A 17,490-nucleotide genomic window follows, 5' to 3' on the forward strand; every position below is an offset into this window, starting at 1 on the left:
CTACGAGTATCTATATACTCACCCGACCCCGGACTCGTTGGTCGTTCAGTCGGTCAACGACAGGGAGAGGCATGGTCAACCTGCCCCTGCGCCAAAGTCGAAGGACGCGCGACAAATGGACCTGTTAGGCCGCAAGGTCTACTCGGCGGGCGGCTTGCAACTTCGCATCGCCAACCAGATGGTCCTCCTCGCCAGGTACGTCTACGACATTATGGCATCCCTGGCGAAATTTACAGAGCTCCTACCAACAGCCTCCCGCCAGGAATTCTCCGCGTTGTTGGAGGAGGGGACGAAATCGTCCAGGTCCTCCATCCAGGCCGCCCTTGACTCTGCGGACTCGGGAGCTCGGACCTTGGCCTCAGGGGTGACGATGCGGCGCATCTCCTGGCTGCAGTCCTCCACCCTGCCACCGGAGGTGCAGTATACGTTACAGGACCTGCCCTTTGACACACAGGGTCTTTTCTCTGAGAAGACTGATTCCCGGATCCAGACCCTGAAGGACGGTCGCATCGCCATCCGCACCCTCGGGATGCACACACCGGCTCCTCAGCGCAGGTCCTTCCGGCAACAACCATCCCGGTCTTTCCCTCAACAACGGTACCGCCCGTACAACAGCAGGCGACCAGGCCCGAATCGCCGTCGACCATCCGGCAACAGGCGCAATCAGGCCCAGGCCCCTTCCAAGGCCCCCCAAGGGTCCAAGCAGGCCTTTTGATGGGACGCCCGATCACTCTCCCTACCGGATCCTACCCTTTTGTTTTACAACCGCCTTTCCCATTTCTTTTCGGCGTGGTCCCGAATAACAACGGACAACTGGGTGCTTCCAACAGTCCAGTTGGGATACCGCCTTCAGTTTGTTTCGCCCCCCCCCTTCCCACCTACCCTCCCTGTCCCTCTTTAGGGACCCCTCTCACGAGCAACTCCTCTTACAAGAGGTCCAGACTCTTGAGCGTGGGTGCCATAGAGGCAGTGCCTCAAGACAGGCGGGGCAGGGGATTCTATTCCCGATATTTTCTCATCCCCAAAGCGAAAGGAGGGCTACGTCCTATCCTGGACCTTCGCGAGCTGAACAAATATCTGCTCAAGCCCAAGTTTCGCATGGTCACCCTGGGGACCATCATTCCCTCTCTGGATCCGGGAGACTGGTTTGCCGCCCTCGACATGAAGGATGCCTACTTCCATGTCGCGATCTACCCTCCCCATCGACGATACCTGCGTTTCGTGGTGAACGCACACTACCAGTTAGCAGTGTTGCCATTCGGCCTATCCACCGCACCGAGAGTGTTTACCAAATGCATGGCAGTGGTTGCCGCAGCCCTCCGCCGTCGTCAGATACACGTCTACCCGTATCTCGACGACTGGCTGGTTCACGGAACGTCTCGGCACCTGGTAATGGGCCAGATGACAGAAATCCTGTCCCTCTTTCAGCGCCTCGGTCTTCTCATCAATGCCGAGAAGTCCACCTTGATTCCGTCACAGCGGGTGGAGTTCATTGGAGCAGTCCTCGACTCCTCGTTGGCCCGCGCCTGCCTGCCGCGATCTCGGCACCAGACGATGGTCTCCATCATCCGGGACCTCGTCACCTTCCCGACCATGACGGTGCGATCCTGCCTCCGCCTCCTGGGCCACATGGCATCGTGTACGTATGTCACCGCGTACGCGCGGCTCAACCTCCGACCGTTCCAGTCTTGGCTCGCGTCGGTGTACCGGCCGCATCGAGATCCCATCGACATGGTGGTCACGATCACCAAGCCGACCCTCGAGTCCCTCCGCTGGTGGCTTGACCCGGAGGTCGTGTGTGCGGGAGTCCCGTTTCACCCTCCTCGTCCATCCGCCACTCTGACCACGGATGCCTCAGCGCTCGGTTGGGGAGCTCACCTGGGCGACCTTCACACCCAAGGCCTTTGGTTGCCCCAAGAGCTCGCTCTGCACATCAATATCCGCGAGCTGTGAGCGATCCGTTCCTTCCTCACCCGCCTGCAAGGCCGCTGTGTGACAGTGTTCACGGACAACACCACGGCAATGTTCTACGTGAACAAGCAGGGCGGAGCCCGCTCCTCCCTCCTCTGCAAGGAAGCGATGCTCCTGTGGGACTTCTGCGTAACCCACTCGATTCACCTGGAAGCGTCCTTTCTTCCGGGAGTGCAGAACACGCTGGCCGACCATCTCAGCAGGTCGTTCCTCTCCCACGAGTGGTCTCTCCGTCCCGACGTCGTACACACAATCTTCCGGAGGTGGGGGTTTCCCCGGATAGACCTATTCGCCTCCAAGGCGAACAGGAAGTGCCACCTGTTTTCCTCGTTCCGGGGTCACTCGCCGGGCTCCCTGTCGGACGCCTTCCTGTATTCCTGGAAGGATCACCTCCTCTACGCCTTCCCTCCGTTCCCGCTCGTGCACCGGGTGCTACAGAAGCTTCGGAGGGACAGAGCCAGCGTCATACTCGTGGCTCCGGCCTGGCCGAGGCAACATTGGTACACCCTGCTGCTCGAGCTCTCCGTTCGGGATCCTATCCCCCTTTCGTTATGGCCGGACCTCATCACCCAGGACTTCGACAGACTCCGCCATCCGTACCTGTAGTCCCTCCATCTTACAGCTTGGTACCTGCGTGGTTGACCCACACAGAGAGGGACTGTTCGGCGGCAGTTCAGCACGTCCTGCTAGAGAGCAGAAAGCCTTCCACTCGCTCCACCTATCTGGCGAAATGGAAGCGGTTCGCGCTCTGGTGTGACCACCGAGGCCTCAATCCCTTCGTAGTCCCTGTCCCTACCATCCTGGACTACCTCTGGTACCTTAAGGAGCAAGGTCTTGCGGTCTCCTCCTTGAGAGTTCACCTGGCAGCAGTGTCTGCCTTTCGTCCATCTGTGGAAGGTCGGTCCATCTTCTCCAACCAGATGGTTTCCCGCTTCCTTAAAGGCCTGGACTGCTTGTACCCGCCGGTGCGGCGTCCTGCCCCGACCTGGGATTTGAACCTCGTGCTGGCCAAACTGATGGGTCCCCCCTTCGAGCCCTTGGACACGTGCTCCCTGCTCTACCTCTCCTGGAAGACAGCCTTCCTCGTCGCAATTACATCAGCGAGACGAGTCTCTGAGCTCCGTGCTCTAGCGGTTGGTCCACCATACACTGTCTTCCATCGAGACAAGGTGCAGCTTCGACCACATCCGGCCTTCCTCCCCAAGGTGGTGTCGGCCTTCCACCTCAACCAGGAGATCTTCCTCCCGGTCTTCTTCCCGAAGCCGCATGCCTCGCCTCGGGAGCAACAGCTTCACACCCTCGACGTCCGCAGGGCGCTCGCTTTTTACATCGAGCGGACGAAGCCCTTCCGGCGTTCGCCCCAGCTGTTCGTAGCAGTTGCTGACCGCATGAGAGGCGAGCCGATCTCCTCCCAACGGATTTCCTCCTGGGTCACAGCGTGTATCCGGACCTGCTACGAGCTTGCTTGCGTGCCACCATGCCGCCTCACAGCTCACTCCACGAGAGCACAAGCCTCGTCGGCCGCCTTCCTGGCCCATGTCCCCATCCAGGACATCTGTAGAGCTGCCACCTGGTCTTCTGTCCACACCTTCGCCTCCCACTACGCGTTGGTGCAGCAGTCTCGAGACGACGCAGCCTTCGGCTCCGCGGTATTACACTCCGCCATGTCTCACTCCGACCCCACCGCCTAGGTAAGGCTTGGGAATCACCTGACTGGAATGCATAGGAGCAATCACTCGAAGAAGAAGAGACTGTTACTCACCGTAGTAACTGTTGTTCTTCGAGATGTGTTGCTCCTATCCATTCCAGACCCGCCCTCCTTCCCCACTGTCGGAGTAGCCGGCAAGAAGGAACTGAGGAGCGGACGGGCCGGCTGGGGTATATAACTCGCGCCATGGCAGCGCCACTCCAGGGGGCGCCAGCCGGCCCGCCGGAGTTGCTAGGGTAAAAATGTTCCGAAGAGCCGTGCACGCGCGGCGCGCACACCTGACTGGAATGGATAGGAGCAACACATCTCGAAGAACAACAGTTACTACAGTGAGTAACCGTCTCTTTCAATAGTTAGGATGAGATACAAATAGAGCAAATCTGTCTCATCCTTGAGTCTCTAGAGCAGCGGTTCTCAAACTGTGGGTCATGACCCCAAAGTGGATCGTGACCCCGTTTTAATGGCATCGCCAGGGCTGGCTTAGACTTGCTAGGGCCCGGGACCAAAGCCCAAGGACTTCGGCCCTCGGCAGCAGGCCTCAGGTTAGAGGCCCCCTGCCTGGGGCTGAAGCCCTTGGGTTTGGCTTTGCCCCCAGCCTGGGGAAGTAGGGCTTTGGCTCTGCCCACACCCCCTCCCCCGCCGGGCAGTGGAGCTTGGGCGGGCTAAGGCTTCGGTCCCCCCTCCTGGGGGGAGTAATGTTTGTTGTCAGAAGGGGGTCACGGTGCAGTGAAGTTTGAGAACCCTGCTCTAGAGAAAACTGTGGACACAAAATGATTAAACTCAGAAGGAGCAGCATTAAGAGGGCTGCCATTAAAATTATACTAGGTACAGCAGGACAAGTCATACAAGTTCTCTTTGGCATCTCGAATTTGTTATGTAGTACTTATTACTGTTTTATATTATGGTAGCCAGTTCCTTCTAAAATGGTCTTTTCTGAAACCTAACACCGAATTATCCAAAGGGCTAATAGAATTATAGCTCACACAACCAGGTTGACATCTACTTGGTGAGCAGAGAGATCTCATGTATTAATTATTTGTAGTACAGTAATGCTCAAAGGCCCCAGTCAGATCTGTCCCTGTTGTACAAACACATAGTAAGAGGCTACCCCTGTTGTGAAGACCTTACAATCTAAATAGACAAGATGGAAAAGTGGCAGGACAAAGGGATGGAACATAAAAGCAGAGTGACTGTTGGTAAAAGTCATGCTAATTACTTTTTTGTTTTGGTTTTTAATAGGTAAGTAGAATGAATAAATAGCAAGGGAATAGACAAGACAGAGGAAAAGGGAAAAAAACATTGAGTGGGGGAGAGGAAGGAAGGCTGTAGAAAGGCCTAGAGAATGGGATTGAGCTCTGGAGCTGGAAGATTGTGAGGGATCTAAATTGAAGAGAGTCTGGTGATATCACAGGAGTCTGCGGAATCTGAGGGCAGGCTCCTGCCATGCGAGTCTTTGTCCCCAGTAGGTACTGCTATACTTTCTCCAAGCTCATAGGCCTGGGAGTAGGGCTGCATGGAGCTTGATGCCCCAGGAAGATTTCCCTTCCCCCCAAAAAGCAAACAAACAATGTGGTCTGGAGGGTTCAGGAGAAGTCCCGTTGGATTTTGCCTCTGCCCCCAGTATTACTGCCCGGAGAGTGTCTTGCTCCTGGGGCTGATGCTTTACTTTTCAAAGTGCATGTGTCAGGGTTCCCTCCCAACTCTGAACTCTGGGGTACAGATGTGGGGACCTGCATGAAAGACTCCCTAAGCTTCTTTTTCACCAGCTTAGGTTAAAAACTTATCCAAGGCACAAATTCCTTTCCTTGTCCTTGGATGGTATTGCTGCCACCACCAAGTGATTTAAACAAACATTCAGGGAGGGGCCACTTGGAGCCTTATCCCCCCCAAAATATCCCCCTAAGCCCTTTACCCCCTTTCCTGGGAAGGCTTGAGAATAATATACCAACCAATAGGTTAACAAAGTGAGCACAGACCAAGTCCCTGGTTTTTAGGACATTGAAAATTAATTAGGTTCTTAAAAGAAGAATTATTTAAAAAAAAAAGTAAAAAATTACACCTGCAAAATCAGGATGGAAGATAACTTTACAAGGTAAATAAAAAGATTTAAAACACAGAGGCTTCCCCTCTGACTTTGCTTCCCAGTTACAAAACAGGAATAAAATTACCCCTTGGTCTCTCTCTTTGTCCCGAGAGGGAACCCCCCTGCACCGCGATTTGAAAGTATCTTCTTTCCCCATCAGTCCTTCTGGTCAGGTGCCAGCTAGGTTAATTGAACTGATTAACCCCTTACAGGTAAGTGATTCCGTACCTCTGGCTAGGAGGGATTTGATGTTACTGCATACATAAAGGTTGTTACCTTCCCTTTATATTTATGACAGTATGTCACTGGATAAGAGGGGCCCTGAGAAGCCACATTCTTCTCCTAATCTAGACAAGCATTATGTGAAGAGAGATTATATATATAAAAACTGCCATATGTTTCAATACTGATCCTTTTGTCAGCTACTAAAACAAATAAATAAAAATAAATCCTTCCCTGCTGACAAAAAAATCTTTCCCTTCTCCTTTGGTAGAAGAGTCCTGTCAACCTAGGTATGTGGGGGAGGTAGAGTATCATCTGCTTCAGGAGTTTAGTTCCTCCTTCAAAACCACTCAAAAGTACAGTGTATTGTTGCCTCAGAGTTGTTTTCTTCTCCCTGAAATCTTTACCACTATTTATAACTTGCAAAAGAATTTACAGACATGAAAACAGGAGAGAAAGAGAGGGAGCATTTGTTTCACCTGCTATATCTCTTTTCTTTCTAGTTTCTGAGCCTGACAAATCATTGACTGAATGTTAAGTGTAATATGTGGAATAGATATCCCTAGATAGCTCTACAAATTTTATGCTTGCTTATCCTGCAGATACTTGTGTATATTTATGTATGCATATCAGTAAATACAATATAAATGTTTGTATACCTATGTATATAGTCCATTTGAATCGCTGCAGATACAAGTGAATTAACTCCAGGTTTAACACACTTATCAGTATTGTTACAGCTTTGGGAATAATGTCACGTGGGGTTTCTTATAGTAGATGTGACTTAATCTGAACCAGATTGATTGGTTTGGGTCTACCCGTTAGCTGCATGGAAAAGTAAAAATCACAATAGTATTGTCAAACCTGAAAACTAGGAAAGAAATTAAGCAAGACAATTTTTTCCTTTACTCTGTGCTGTGCACTTCTGAGAGCTCAAAACCAGCAGATCGCCCATTTGTAATAAAACCATTTTTTGTGGAGAATAGTATGTACACCAATGTAGGAGGAGGCATTTATAAGTTCCCAGTGGAATTTAGGGGCTTGTTACCAAAGCTAGGTTTATAGCTAGCTAGGAAAAGTATTATGTTAATGTGATGTAAAGACAAAAACGTTGTGCATCTGTGCAAGATTACCAGGTTCAGCGTGTGTTTGTTGGTATTTTTAGTATATCCAGCTGCTGAAATGTAACCTATCATGATTTGTTATTTATCCTGCTAAGGTAAAATTTGTACATAATACTATTTCTGACCATGGATTTGACCGTGAACCCCGGGAAAGTGAGAAGTTATTGTATGCCACCTTTGTATCTTCTGAATTCTGGGCTGTTCTAGAGGTTGAAATGGTCCTCATTTTAAGTTAGAACAGCCTGCAGTATATTTCCTGTGGGCTCCCAGAGTGGAATGTAGAGGCCAGAGCGGTAGACAGAATCTGTCTCCATAACTGTAATATGAAGTAAGTGGAAAGTAAATAGCTGCAATAGCTTAATCTGTGGGTTACCTAACATAATAGGTCAATCAAATGGTTACAGAATGCCTCAGATATAAACATAGAAGCAATTACCACTTCTCTTTTTTTTTTTTTTTTTTAAATTTGAAGGGCTGACCGATTGGTTTAATGTTAAGTAAGATATGCGGCGAAGAGATTAAAATAAAATTTTATATTGAATTATTGAAATGTTAAATAATCCATATTGTATCAACATTAACATTTCATTTTGAATCCAAGACAATAAGTATTTTTATTTTATTTTGTTTATATGTAGTTAATGTGGGTTTATGATGAAGAGGTCGGAATGAATTGCAGAGAAGTTACCTTTGTCCCAGGCTTGTACAAGATCTTTGATGAAATTCTTGGTAAGTGTTTTTAATAATGATAATGTTTTTAACAGCTCTGCAGCACGTTTCCTCCTGAAGGTTCTGAAAGCACCTGACCTATTAAAAAGATACAAACTATGCACAGAGATACTTTGATCCACTACTGAAATGAAGCAGTTTAGAAAAGGAGGTGAAGCAGTTTAGGAAGAGGTACTATCTCCAGTTGAAACTGCAGAGCAGTTTCAAGAAGGCAGAATATAAATATCCAAGTTTTACTTTTTATAGTGACACTAGAATCAGATACTATGGATTTTTTTTAATAAGAAAAACTAGTCATGACTTCAGTTTTTTAACTGATTTGAAAGAAGAAACCTCCAGCAGCCCTACACACTTACACACTTGATTTAGTCTAGACTCAGATGAAAGAGTACCATCTCCACAATCACCAATGCTGCCTCCTGCAGTACAAAGGTGTCTCTTGGAAATTTAATATGCAAGCATTTGACTCAGCATGACCTTTCTCATCCTGAGACATTTGGCTTTATAACAGGCACAGAAATTGCAGGCTTTGAGCCACGGGAGGGTGTAACTTCCCAACAGGGAACTATCCCTTGACTCTGCTGAGGTATTAGTCTTAATAGATTTCAGAGTAGCAGCCGTGTTAGTCTGTATCCACAAAAAGAACAGGAGTACTTGTGGCACCTTAGAGACTAACAAATTTATTTCAGCATAAGCTTTTGTGGGCTACAGCCCACTTCTTCGGATGCATAGAATGGAACACACAGACAGGAGGATTATCACTTCAAAGGTTTTTTTCTCCTGCTGACAATAGCTCATCTCAATTGATAGGACTCTTCCAGTTGGTATGCATACTTCCACCTTTTCATGTTCTCAGTATGTATAAATATCTCCTGTCTGTGTGTTCCATTCTATGCATCCGAAGAAGTGAGCTGTAGCCCACGAAAGCTTATGCTAAAATAAATTTGTTAGTCTCTAAGGTGCCACAAGTACTCCTAGTCTTAATAGAATTAATCCTTTGGCTGGAAGGTGATTTTTAAGGTCTTGAGGTTGGCAGTGGTCCTTCCACGTACCATGTGTGAACAGAAGTCAGTGGGAGTTTTGCTGTTTACTTCATTGAGGTCAGAATGAAGTAATACCCTATACCTCTAAAGCTGTGCTGACATCTGAAATGAAAAGGAAAGAATACATTCTTCTTTGAGTAGTGTCCCTGTGGATACTCCACTCTAGGTGTCTGTGTCCTTGCACCTAAGATTGGAAATTTTTGGTTGCAGTGTCCGTTTGGTTGCAGTGTCTGTCTCACGCCACATTCAATTGCTATATAGAGCTATACAGCCAACTGCCCTCAGTTCCTTCTGAACTGCCCTTGGCTTGACATGGAGTCTTAGCAGAGCCCATTCACAGAGATTTCTCTTGGTGTTTCCTCTTAATAATTCCTTTTGTTAGTAGCAATAGCTCTTTGGTTGGTTGGATCTCTCTCTCTTTTCTTCTTATTTCATTTCCTTAAAAATTATTATTTTTATTTTTCTCTTTCAATTCTAGAATTGTATATATTAGACTTCCCTAGTTCTTCCCATTAAGGAAGTGAACCCTAAAAAGGGTATGCCCAGCTCCCCTGGGTATAAACATTGTGTCTCCTGTCAGGAAGCCATTCCTGTCAGTGACAGCCATTCCTGCTACATTCGCTGCCTTGGAGAGACACACATGCCTCAGAAGTGCATGTTTTGCCTCAGATTAAAGGCAAGAATCTGAGTCATGAGCTGAAATTAAGACTATTAATGATGGAAAGCTCATTCTGACCAGACTCTGACCCTGGCCCTGGGGATGCCACGTCCCCCTCCATCCTCCCCGCCAACAACAATCCCCATCAAGACTGACAGCAGCATCTGAGCAGCATTCTCCAATGACTTAAAAGAGGAAATCCTTAGATTCCTCTCTGAAAGCCGCAAAGAAATGGGCCACAGGCTCCCAGAGCAGGGAACTGCCTAAAAGGACGAAATCCCCGGCATGGTCGATTGCTTCGGTACTAACTGGCGCATGATTAAGTACCTATGAGGCTGTCACAAGTAAGACCAAAGAACCTAAGAGGGCAGGCTCGGACAGAATGGCATCATCTGGGGAAAGGAGAGGTAAAGACAGACCCAGCTCCTCTAAGATGGCATGATGGAGTCATACAGACAGTCAGTACCGAGTACTCTGGGGCTGCAAAAAGCCACAGTATCACCTTCTGGCCATTCTTTGGAGCACAGAGTGCCTATGGTACTGACAACTATATCTGCTTCAGTGGCACTGAAGCTGCTGCCCTAAATGGTACCGATGACTGTTCAGGTACCTTAGGAATTTTTCTTCCCTAAAGACTTGCTGGTCTCAGAGATGCCCGATTCACCATTATTGGGTATCAACATAACTGCGGAATGCATTACAGCCAGGTCCCCAGACTTACCATGCAGTATCGAGACAGGTTACTCTGCTGTCCATGATTGCTCCATCTCTCTCCAGTGATGATGATGAAGAGGAGAAAGGGGATGATTTATATTCTGTGTCGGCCCATGGTTCTCTACTGCAGCAACAGGGTGCTACCGGAATAGAAACCTGTGCTCCTCCAAGATACCACCAGAGTAGATGAGACCCACATGGTTGGTATGGACAGTGTTGGGGCCCCACCCATGCCTTTTCCACCACCTCAGTGGCCATACTGGGACCTGTGAGCTGGATATAGGCAACAATTCTCCAGGTCCTCTAGTGTCACCCAAAGAGAGAGAGAGAGAGTGAGACAATCCCTGTCAGCTTCCATAGCCAGAACTCCTGATCCTCAAAAGGAGATCTTTGAAGAACAGGAGGAGAGATTGGACAAAGAAGCCACTCTGGTGACCAATACGTCTTCATCTTCGTATGACGAGGTGATCATCCCTCCCCCCCCCGCCACCAAACGATTGTAAACAGTTCCAAGACCTCTTCAGATCCCACTTGAAGTTAAACAGTAACAACACAGACTGCATGACTTCCTGCAGACGTCGGCATCAGAAAAAATTGCACTCCCTATCAATGAGGCACTGCTGGACCCAGCAAAAGCTATTTGGCAAACACCAGCCACTGCACTCTCAGTGTGCAAAAGGGCAGACAAGAAATATTATATGCCCTCAAGCATGTGGGCTTTTTGATTTCTCATCCTTCCCCAGATTCACTGGTCGTCTATGGTGTTAATGAATGTAGGGTACCATGCTAAAACAACATGTGACAAAGATGGGAAATGACTGGATTTATTTGGATGCAAAACGTATTCCTAAGCGACTCTACAAATTAGGATCACTAACTATCAAGCCCTTATGACAAAGTATAATCACACTTGACTCTAAATTAATTGAGTTTATTGAATACCTCCTGTCAGATGAAAAACACCAGTTTCAAGCAATTATTACTGACGATCAGCTCCTGGCGAGGGCAGCATTGCAGGTTTTGCTGTATGCTGTGGACACAGCTAAATTGCTACGGTAGTTGTCATGAGGAGAGCATCATGGCTTCATCTGTCTGGCTTTCCAAAGAAGATGCAAGCCACAGTGGAGGACCTCCCATTTGAGGGATCAAAATTGTTCATGGACAAAACTGACAAATCTCTCTACTCATTAAAAGATGCCAGGGAAATGTTATGCTCTCTGGGTATTTACACTCCTGCCCAAAAGAGAAGACCCAGTAAATACCAAATGACACAGAGATCACACTTTATTCCTCTTCACAGATATTATGAGCTCCAAAGCAAGAGACAGAGGGTACAGAAACATAGATTATTTGCCCCACAATCACCAACATCACAGCCATCTACATCTAAACAACAATTTTGAGATCTTGGACCAGGCCCTGAGTTACCACACCCCCCGTTTCATTTGCTGTAACAGCCAGAGCATCTCCATCAATTTGGTGACCACCTTACCCCTTTCCATCAATCTTGGAAGTGTATAACCACAGACAAGTGGAAACTAGAGGTTATCACCAAGTGATATTTAATCCACTTTACCTCCTCCCCACTCTCCCATCCCGTCCCTCTTCAGGAAACTCTCTCCTGAGCATCTTTTATTTGAAACTAGGTTCTATAGAACCAGTTTCGAACCAACACAAAGGAAAGAGTTTCTATTCCAAATATTTCCTGATACAGAAAAGGAATGACAGTTGGAGACCATTCTAGATCTAAGGGTGCTCAGATTTGTAAAGTACATTTCAAGATGGTTACCTCGGCAGCAGTAATCCCATCTCTGGACCCCATCTCAGGGGGATTGGTTCTTGGCCCTCAACCTACAAGACGCTTACTTTCATATCATGATTCATCCATCGCACAGGAAGTTTCTGAGATTCATTCTAGGGCAGAATAATTTCCAGTACAAAGTGCTCCCGTTTGGCCTATCATTGGCACCCAAGATCTTCTCCAAAGTCCTCTATGTTGCGATGGCACACCTTCGTGAACAAGGAATCATGATATTTCCATATTTAGATAATTACCTGCTCAAAGCACTTTCCTTTTATGATGCATTGTCAACCACACAAGAGACCATGGACCTATTTTTACAGCTGGGACTTCAACTAAATACTCAAAAATCCACTTTGACCACAGTACAGCAACTGAAGTTCATAGGAGCCTACCTAGATGCAGTGGAGGCCAAAGCTTTCCTCCCATTGCACATATTTAACATCTTGCCAGCTTAATCTCGACAGCTCAAGCCAATCTTCAGATCTCGGCCAGAAGCTGCCTCCAACTACTGGGGCACATGGCGGTACATCTTTGTTGTACAGCATGTGAGACTCCACATGCATTGTCTTCAAGGATGGTTCAGAACGATATATGTTCTGAGAAGACACAATCTAAAACTTCTATGAATGCCCTTGACAGTCAAAAACTCTCCTGACTGGTGGGCAGATCCTCACAACATGTGTGTGTGGGTTCACTTCATCCAACCACCCATCGTTAATTTTAATGACAGTTGCATTCCTATTGGGATGGGGAGCCTACTTGGACACCTATACAGTTTAGGACAAATGGTCCTTGTTGGAATCCATAATACCTATCAGCCTACTAGAGCGCAGAGCAGTCAGAAATGCCTCCTCTCACTACCTCTCAATACTCAAAGACAAGCATGTAAAGATTATGATAGACAACATTGCATTTATGCTCTACATAAACCGCTGAGGAGGGGAAAGATCACCTTCCCTGCGTGCCAAGGCAGTGACATTATGGAATTGGTGCATTTGTCACCAGATCAGCATCTCAGCAATTTACCTCCTAGGCATTCAGAACACTACAGCAGATATGCACAGCAGAAAATTCTCCCAAGATCACGAATGGGAAATAGACACTAGAATCCTTCACAGCATATTCACGCATTGGGGAACTCCAAAGATAGACCTCTTCATCGCAGTCAAGAAGAAGAAATGCCCTCAGTTCTGCTCCAGAACAGGATGGGGTCATTGTTCTATCAAAGATGCTTTTCTCCTCAAATGGAATAGACATCTTTTATATGCATTTCCTCCAATTCTGCTAATATCTGAAGCAATATACAAAATAAAGAAAGAAAAGGCCAGAGTTATTTTTATAGCTCCAACATGGCCAAGACGGACATGATTTCCATATGTTCTTCAGCTGGTGGTCTGCCCACTAATCATTCTCCACCCTGTCCCACATCATCTCTCTAAACATGCCAGATCCATCACCCAAATCTGAAAGTTCTCCACCTGAAAGTATGGCTCCAGAATGTGGTAAGAAACTGTTCTGAGGAGGTAAATGAAATTCTGTTACATAGCAGAAAAACAACTACTTGTCACACATACATTCAGAAATGGAAGAGATTCCAAATCTGGTGTGACACAAGACAGGTTATCACTACATGCTCTCCTTTACCAGTCGTGCTAGACTACATTCTAGAATTGAAGAAATTAGGGCTATCTCTGTGCTGGGTGAAAGTACACCTCACAGTCATCAGTGCCTTCCATCAGCAGATAGATGGTCATTTGGTATTTGCTTATCTCATAACAAAAAGATTTCTTAAAGGCATGAGTAACCTTTACTCTCCAATCAGAGATCCTGCACCACTGTGGGACCTTAATCTTGTCTTAAACTGTTTTACAAGATCTCCCTTTAGCCCATGGCCACTTGCTCACTTCTGCATCTCTCTACGAAAACCGCATTCCTGGTAGCCTTCACATCTGCTTGGCGAGTGGGAGAAATAGGGGTCCTAATGGCATACCCCTCCTTTACAGTTTTTTTCAAGGACAGGGTCACATTATGGCTGAACCCCAAGTTCCTACCAAAAATACCTTCAGCCTTCCACATGAATCAACGTATCCACCTTCCATCATTCTTTCCCTTTTATTCCTCACCGGGATAAAAGGGAGGCAACACTGCACACACTCGACATCAGGAGAGCATTAGCTTTTTATCTGGAAAGGATCAAGCCATTCAGAAAATCTATGAGACTCTTCCCCTTCAACACAGGCATATATAAGGAAACCCAGTATCTAAACAAAGGGTTTGTGTACACTATTGCTGAAAAGTTATGTTGCTCATGGGTGTGAAGAAGCCACACACCCCTGAGTGATGCAGGCTACATTGACTTAAAGCCGTGTCCACACTGCGCTGTGTCAGCAGGAGTAGCTCTGCTGCCGACATAGCTTCCGCCTCTCATTGAGGTGGAGTAATTATGCCAACAGGAGAGTTGGCATAATTCCAGTCACAGAAATTTACAGACCAGTTACCTGGGCATCTGCTCACCCATTTGCCAAGCATTATGCAGTCACTTGTGACTCAGCATCAGATGTGTTATTTGGTTTGACTGTATTATCATTAGTAATGAACTCAACTCCGAAGTCCCATCCTTATAGCAGGGGCGCTGCTATATAGTCACTTTAGGGTGGAGCACCCATAAGGACACTACTCAAAGAAGAAGAGGTTACTTGCCTTGTGCTTTAACTGTAGTTCTTTGAGATGTGTCCCTCTATGGGTGCTCCACTACCTGCCTTCGTCCCCTCTGCTTCGGAGTTGTTGTATGTGAGCTCTGCAGTAGAGAAGGAACTGAGGGTGGTTTGGCCGTACAGCATTATATAGCGATCAAACACAGTGTGAGATGAGGAGAGCGCATGTGCAGCCCAAACTGACACTGCTACCAAAAATCTCTGATCTTAGGTGCAGGGACACAAAGACATCTAGAGTGGAGCACCCATATGGACACACATCTCAAAGAACCGCAGTTATTAAGTAAGGTGAGTAACCTCTTCTTTTGGCTAAATGGAGAGATTTTACTTTCAAATTTATAAATTTCTTATAAACAGTGAGTGGTATTGTCACGGGCAGGGGCGGCTCCAGACCCCAGCACGCCAAGCGCATGCTTGGGGTGGCAAGCTGCGGGGGGTGCTCTGCCGGCGCTGCGAGGGCGGCAGGCAGGCTGCCTTCGGCGGCTTGCCTGCGGAGGGTTCACTGGTCCCGCGGCTTCGGAGGACCTCCCACAGGCAAGGCTGAAGGACCTCCCGGAGGACCTCCTGAAGCCGCAGGACCAGCGGACCCTCCGCAGGCAAGCCACCAAAGGCAGCCTGCCTGCCATGCTTGGGGTGGCAAAATGCCTAGAGCCGCCCCTGGTCACGGGAAAGGACTCACCGGTGTGGCGCCTCCTGCTGGTCGTCCTCCTGGACCCCAGTGCCCCTTTCAGGCCAGGGTGCTGCCCCCTGACAGTACCCCCACAGATCTAGATCTCCCCTCCCCAGGGAACCTCCACTCTCTATTCCCACCTCACCTCAGACTATGGCTACTGCCAGTCTTGATCTAGCCCCCGTTCACTGGGGCAGACTGCAGTGTAAATGCCATTCATCCAGGGCCGGCTCCAGGGGTTTGGCCGCCCCAAGCAGCCAAAAAAAAAAAGCCACGATCGCGATCTGCGGCAATTCAGCGGGAGGTCCTTCGCTCCGAGCGGGAGCGAGGGACCCTCTGCCGAATTGCCGCCGAATACGTGAAAGTGCCGCCCCTCTCCGGAGTTGCCGCCCCAAGCACCTGCTTGATAAGCTGGTGCCTGGAGCCAGCCCTGCACTCATCACTGGCAAGGGGGGGTTTGGACCTGCTGCCTCTGCCTACCCTTGGGCTGCCCCCTGCAACCCCAGTACCTTCTTTGGCCAGAGCTCCCCAGCTCCTTGGGCCTTCCCCCAGCCCTTCCCCACAGTACCTTTTTCTGGCCTTTAACAAGGCCTGCAGCCTGCGGGGTTTCTAGGCTGGAGCTCCTCTGGCCTTCCTCTGGCCCTGCTCCAGTCTTGGTACCTTCTCAGCTTCCAGGCAGCCAGGCCCTTTCCTCTTTACCGCTACAGAGAGAGTCCTTCTCTGGCTTCTGGCCCCACCCTCTTATAAGGGCCAGCTGGGCCCTTATTATGCCAGCCTTGGCCTGATTGGGGCGTGGCCCCCAGCTGAGGCTGCTTTCCCCAATCAGCCCCTCTTTTCCTTCCCTGCCACAGCCTTCTCCCCAGGCTGTTTTAAGCCTTTTAAGGCAGTAGTGGGTGACCACCCCGCTACAGGTATGAAAATGAGTACCTTGTATCACTTTTTCTATGCTCCTGTTGCTGACTCAGCAATATAATTTACAGGCTTTAAAAGGAAGTCATTTCCAGCCTACCCCTTTCAAAAGGAAGGTGCCCAACAGGGGTTCATGAGAGGAGAAGTTAGCACCATAGAATTTGTCACCTCTTTGCAGATTGCCATCTTGTGCTTCATAGACAATTGTTTGAGAACCACTGGCCTATATAAAAGCGTCATAAAATTACACTTGTAATTGTGCATTCTTTTTAATGAAACTTCCTGCTTAATGGTCTTTAACAAGAGCGTTTGAAATGTGTCTGATTTCATATTGCACTGGGATATACTGTATTCTCTTTCCATCCATTAAAATGTGTTTTATTTTTCTCAGAGTTTATCTTTCTGTCCTTCGAGTGTTTATTTTAATCCATATTTTATCTGATGAGGCATATTCTGAAAATTACTGTAATACATTTTCATGTTTGATGACAACCTTAGAATTTCGGAGCTCAGTTGCTTGTAGTACACACAAATTCAAATGTAGTTTAATTAATTTCCTGATCAAATTTTAACTTCTTTATAACCTGGCTTTTATAGCTATTCTGAGTTAACACGGTTTGGAATCAATCATTCAAGCTCTTTAAAAAGAATTTCCCTTTAACTTCAGCACAAGTTCCACTTATGGTAACTTGCAGGATTGGGCTCACAATGGGGAATGTGTATATGAGCATACTTTGAAAGAGAAACTAATTTGGTGATGCATTCTATGTGTTCTTTTTTTAGTTAATATTTTTAGTTATTTTAACTTCCATTAAGAAAATTCAGAACATAATAAACTGAATTTCCTCCCTACCACCCCCGATTGTATTCAGCTGCTTGGTCCAATAAAAGTTAATACTTTCCCCACCATGTCTCTCTACTAGGAAAAAAGTAATTTTAATATAATAGATATAATTAATTATCTACCCAAAACACCATTGAATGAGGATTAGTCTAGAACCAAATTTAACATGCTGGTATGAATGGCTGCTTTGTGCTGTAGTCACCTAGAATACTAATTAATTGTAAATTTAACTCCTTACACTATTTGAGTTGGGATCATCTTTTTGATATGTGTTTGTACAATGCCTATCACAATGGG

The 17,490-nt window shown here is 47.4% G+C and overlaps 1 protein-coding gene across 2 annotated transcripts in view; it reads left to right on the forward strand.

The window, feature by feature from the left end:
• Positions 1–17,490, forward strand: part of TOP2B (DNA topoisomerase II beta) — a 137,498-nt gene that overhangs the window by 40,168 nt on the left and 79,840 nt on the right. For both annotated transcript variants that reach the window (XM_045003214.1, XM_045003213.1), the window contains exon 3: positions 7,747–7,837. In XM_045003214.1, the coding sequence (XP_044859149.1) occupies positions 7,747–7,837 (91 nt within the window). The remainder of the gene's footprint in view (positions 1–7,746; positions 7,838–17,490) is intronic.

The sequence above is a fragment of the Mauremys mutica genome, chromosome 2, assembly GCF_020497125.1.
Source record: "Mauremys mutica isolate MM-2020 ecotype Southern chromosome 2, ASM2049712v1, whole genome shotgun sequence".
Taxonomy (NCBI): domain Eukaryota; kingdom Metazoa; phylum Chordata; order Testudines; family Geoemydidae; genus Mauremys; species Mauremys mutica.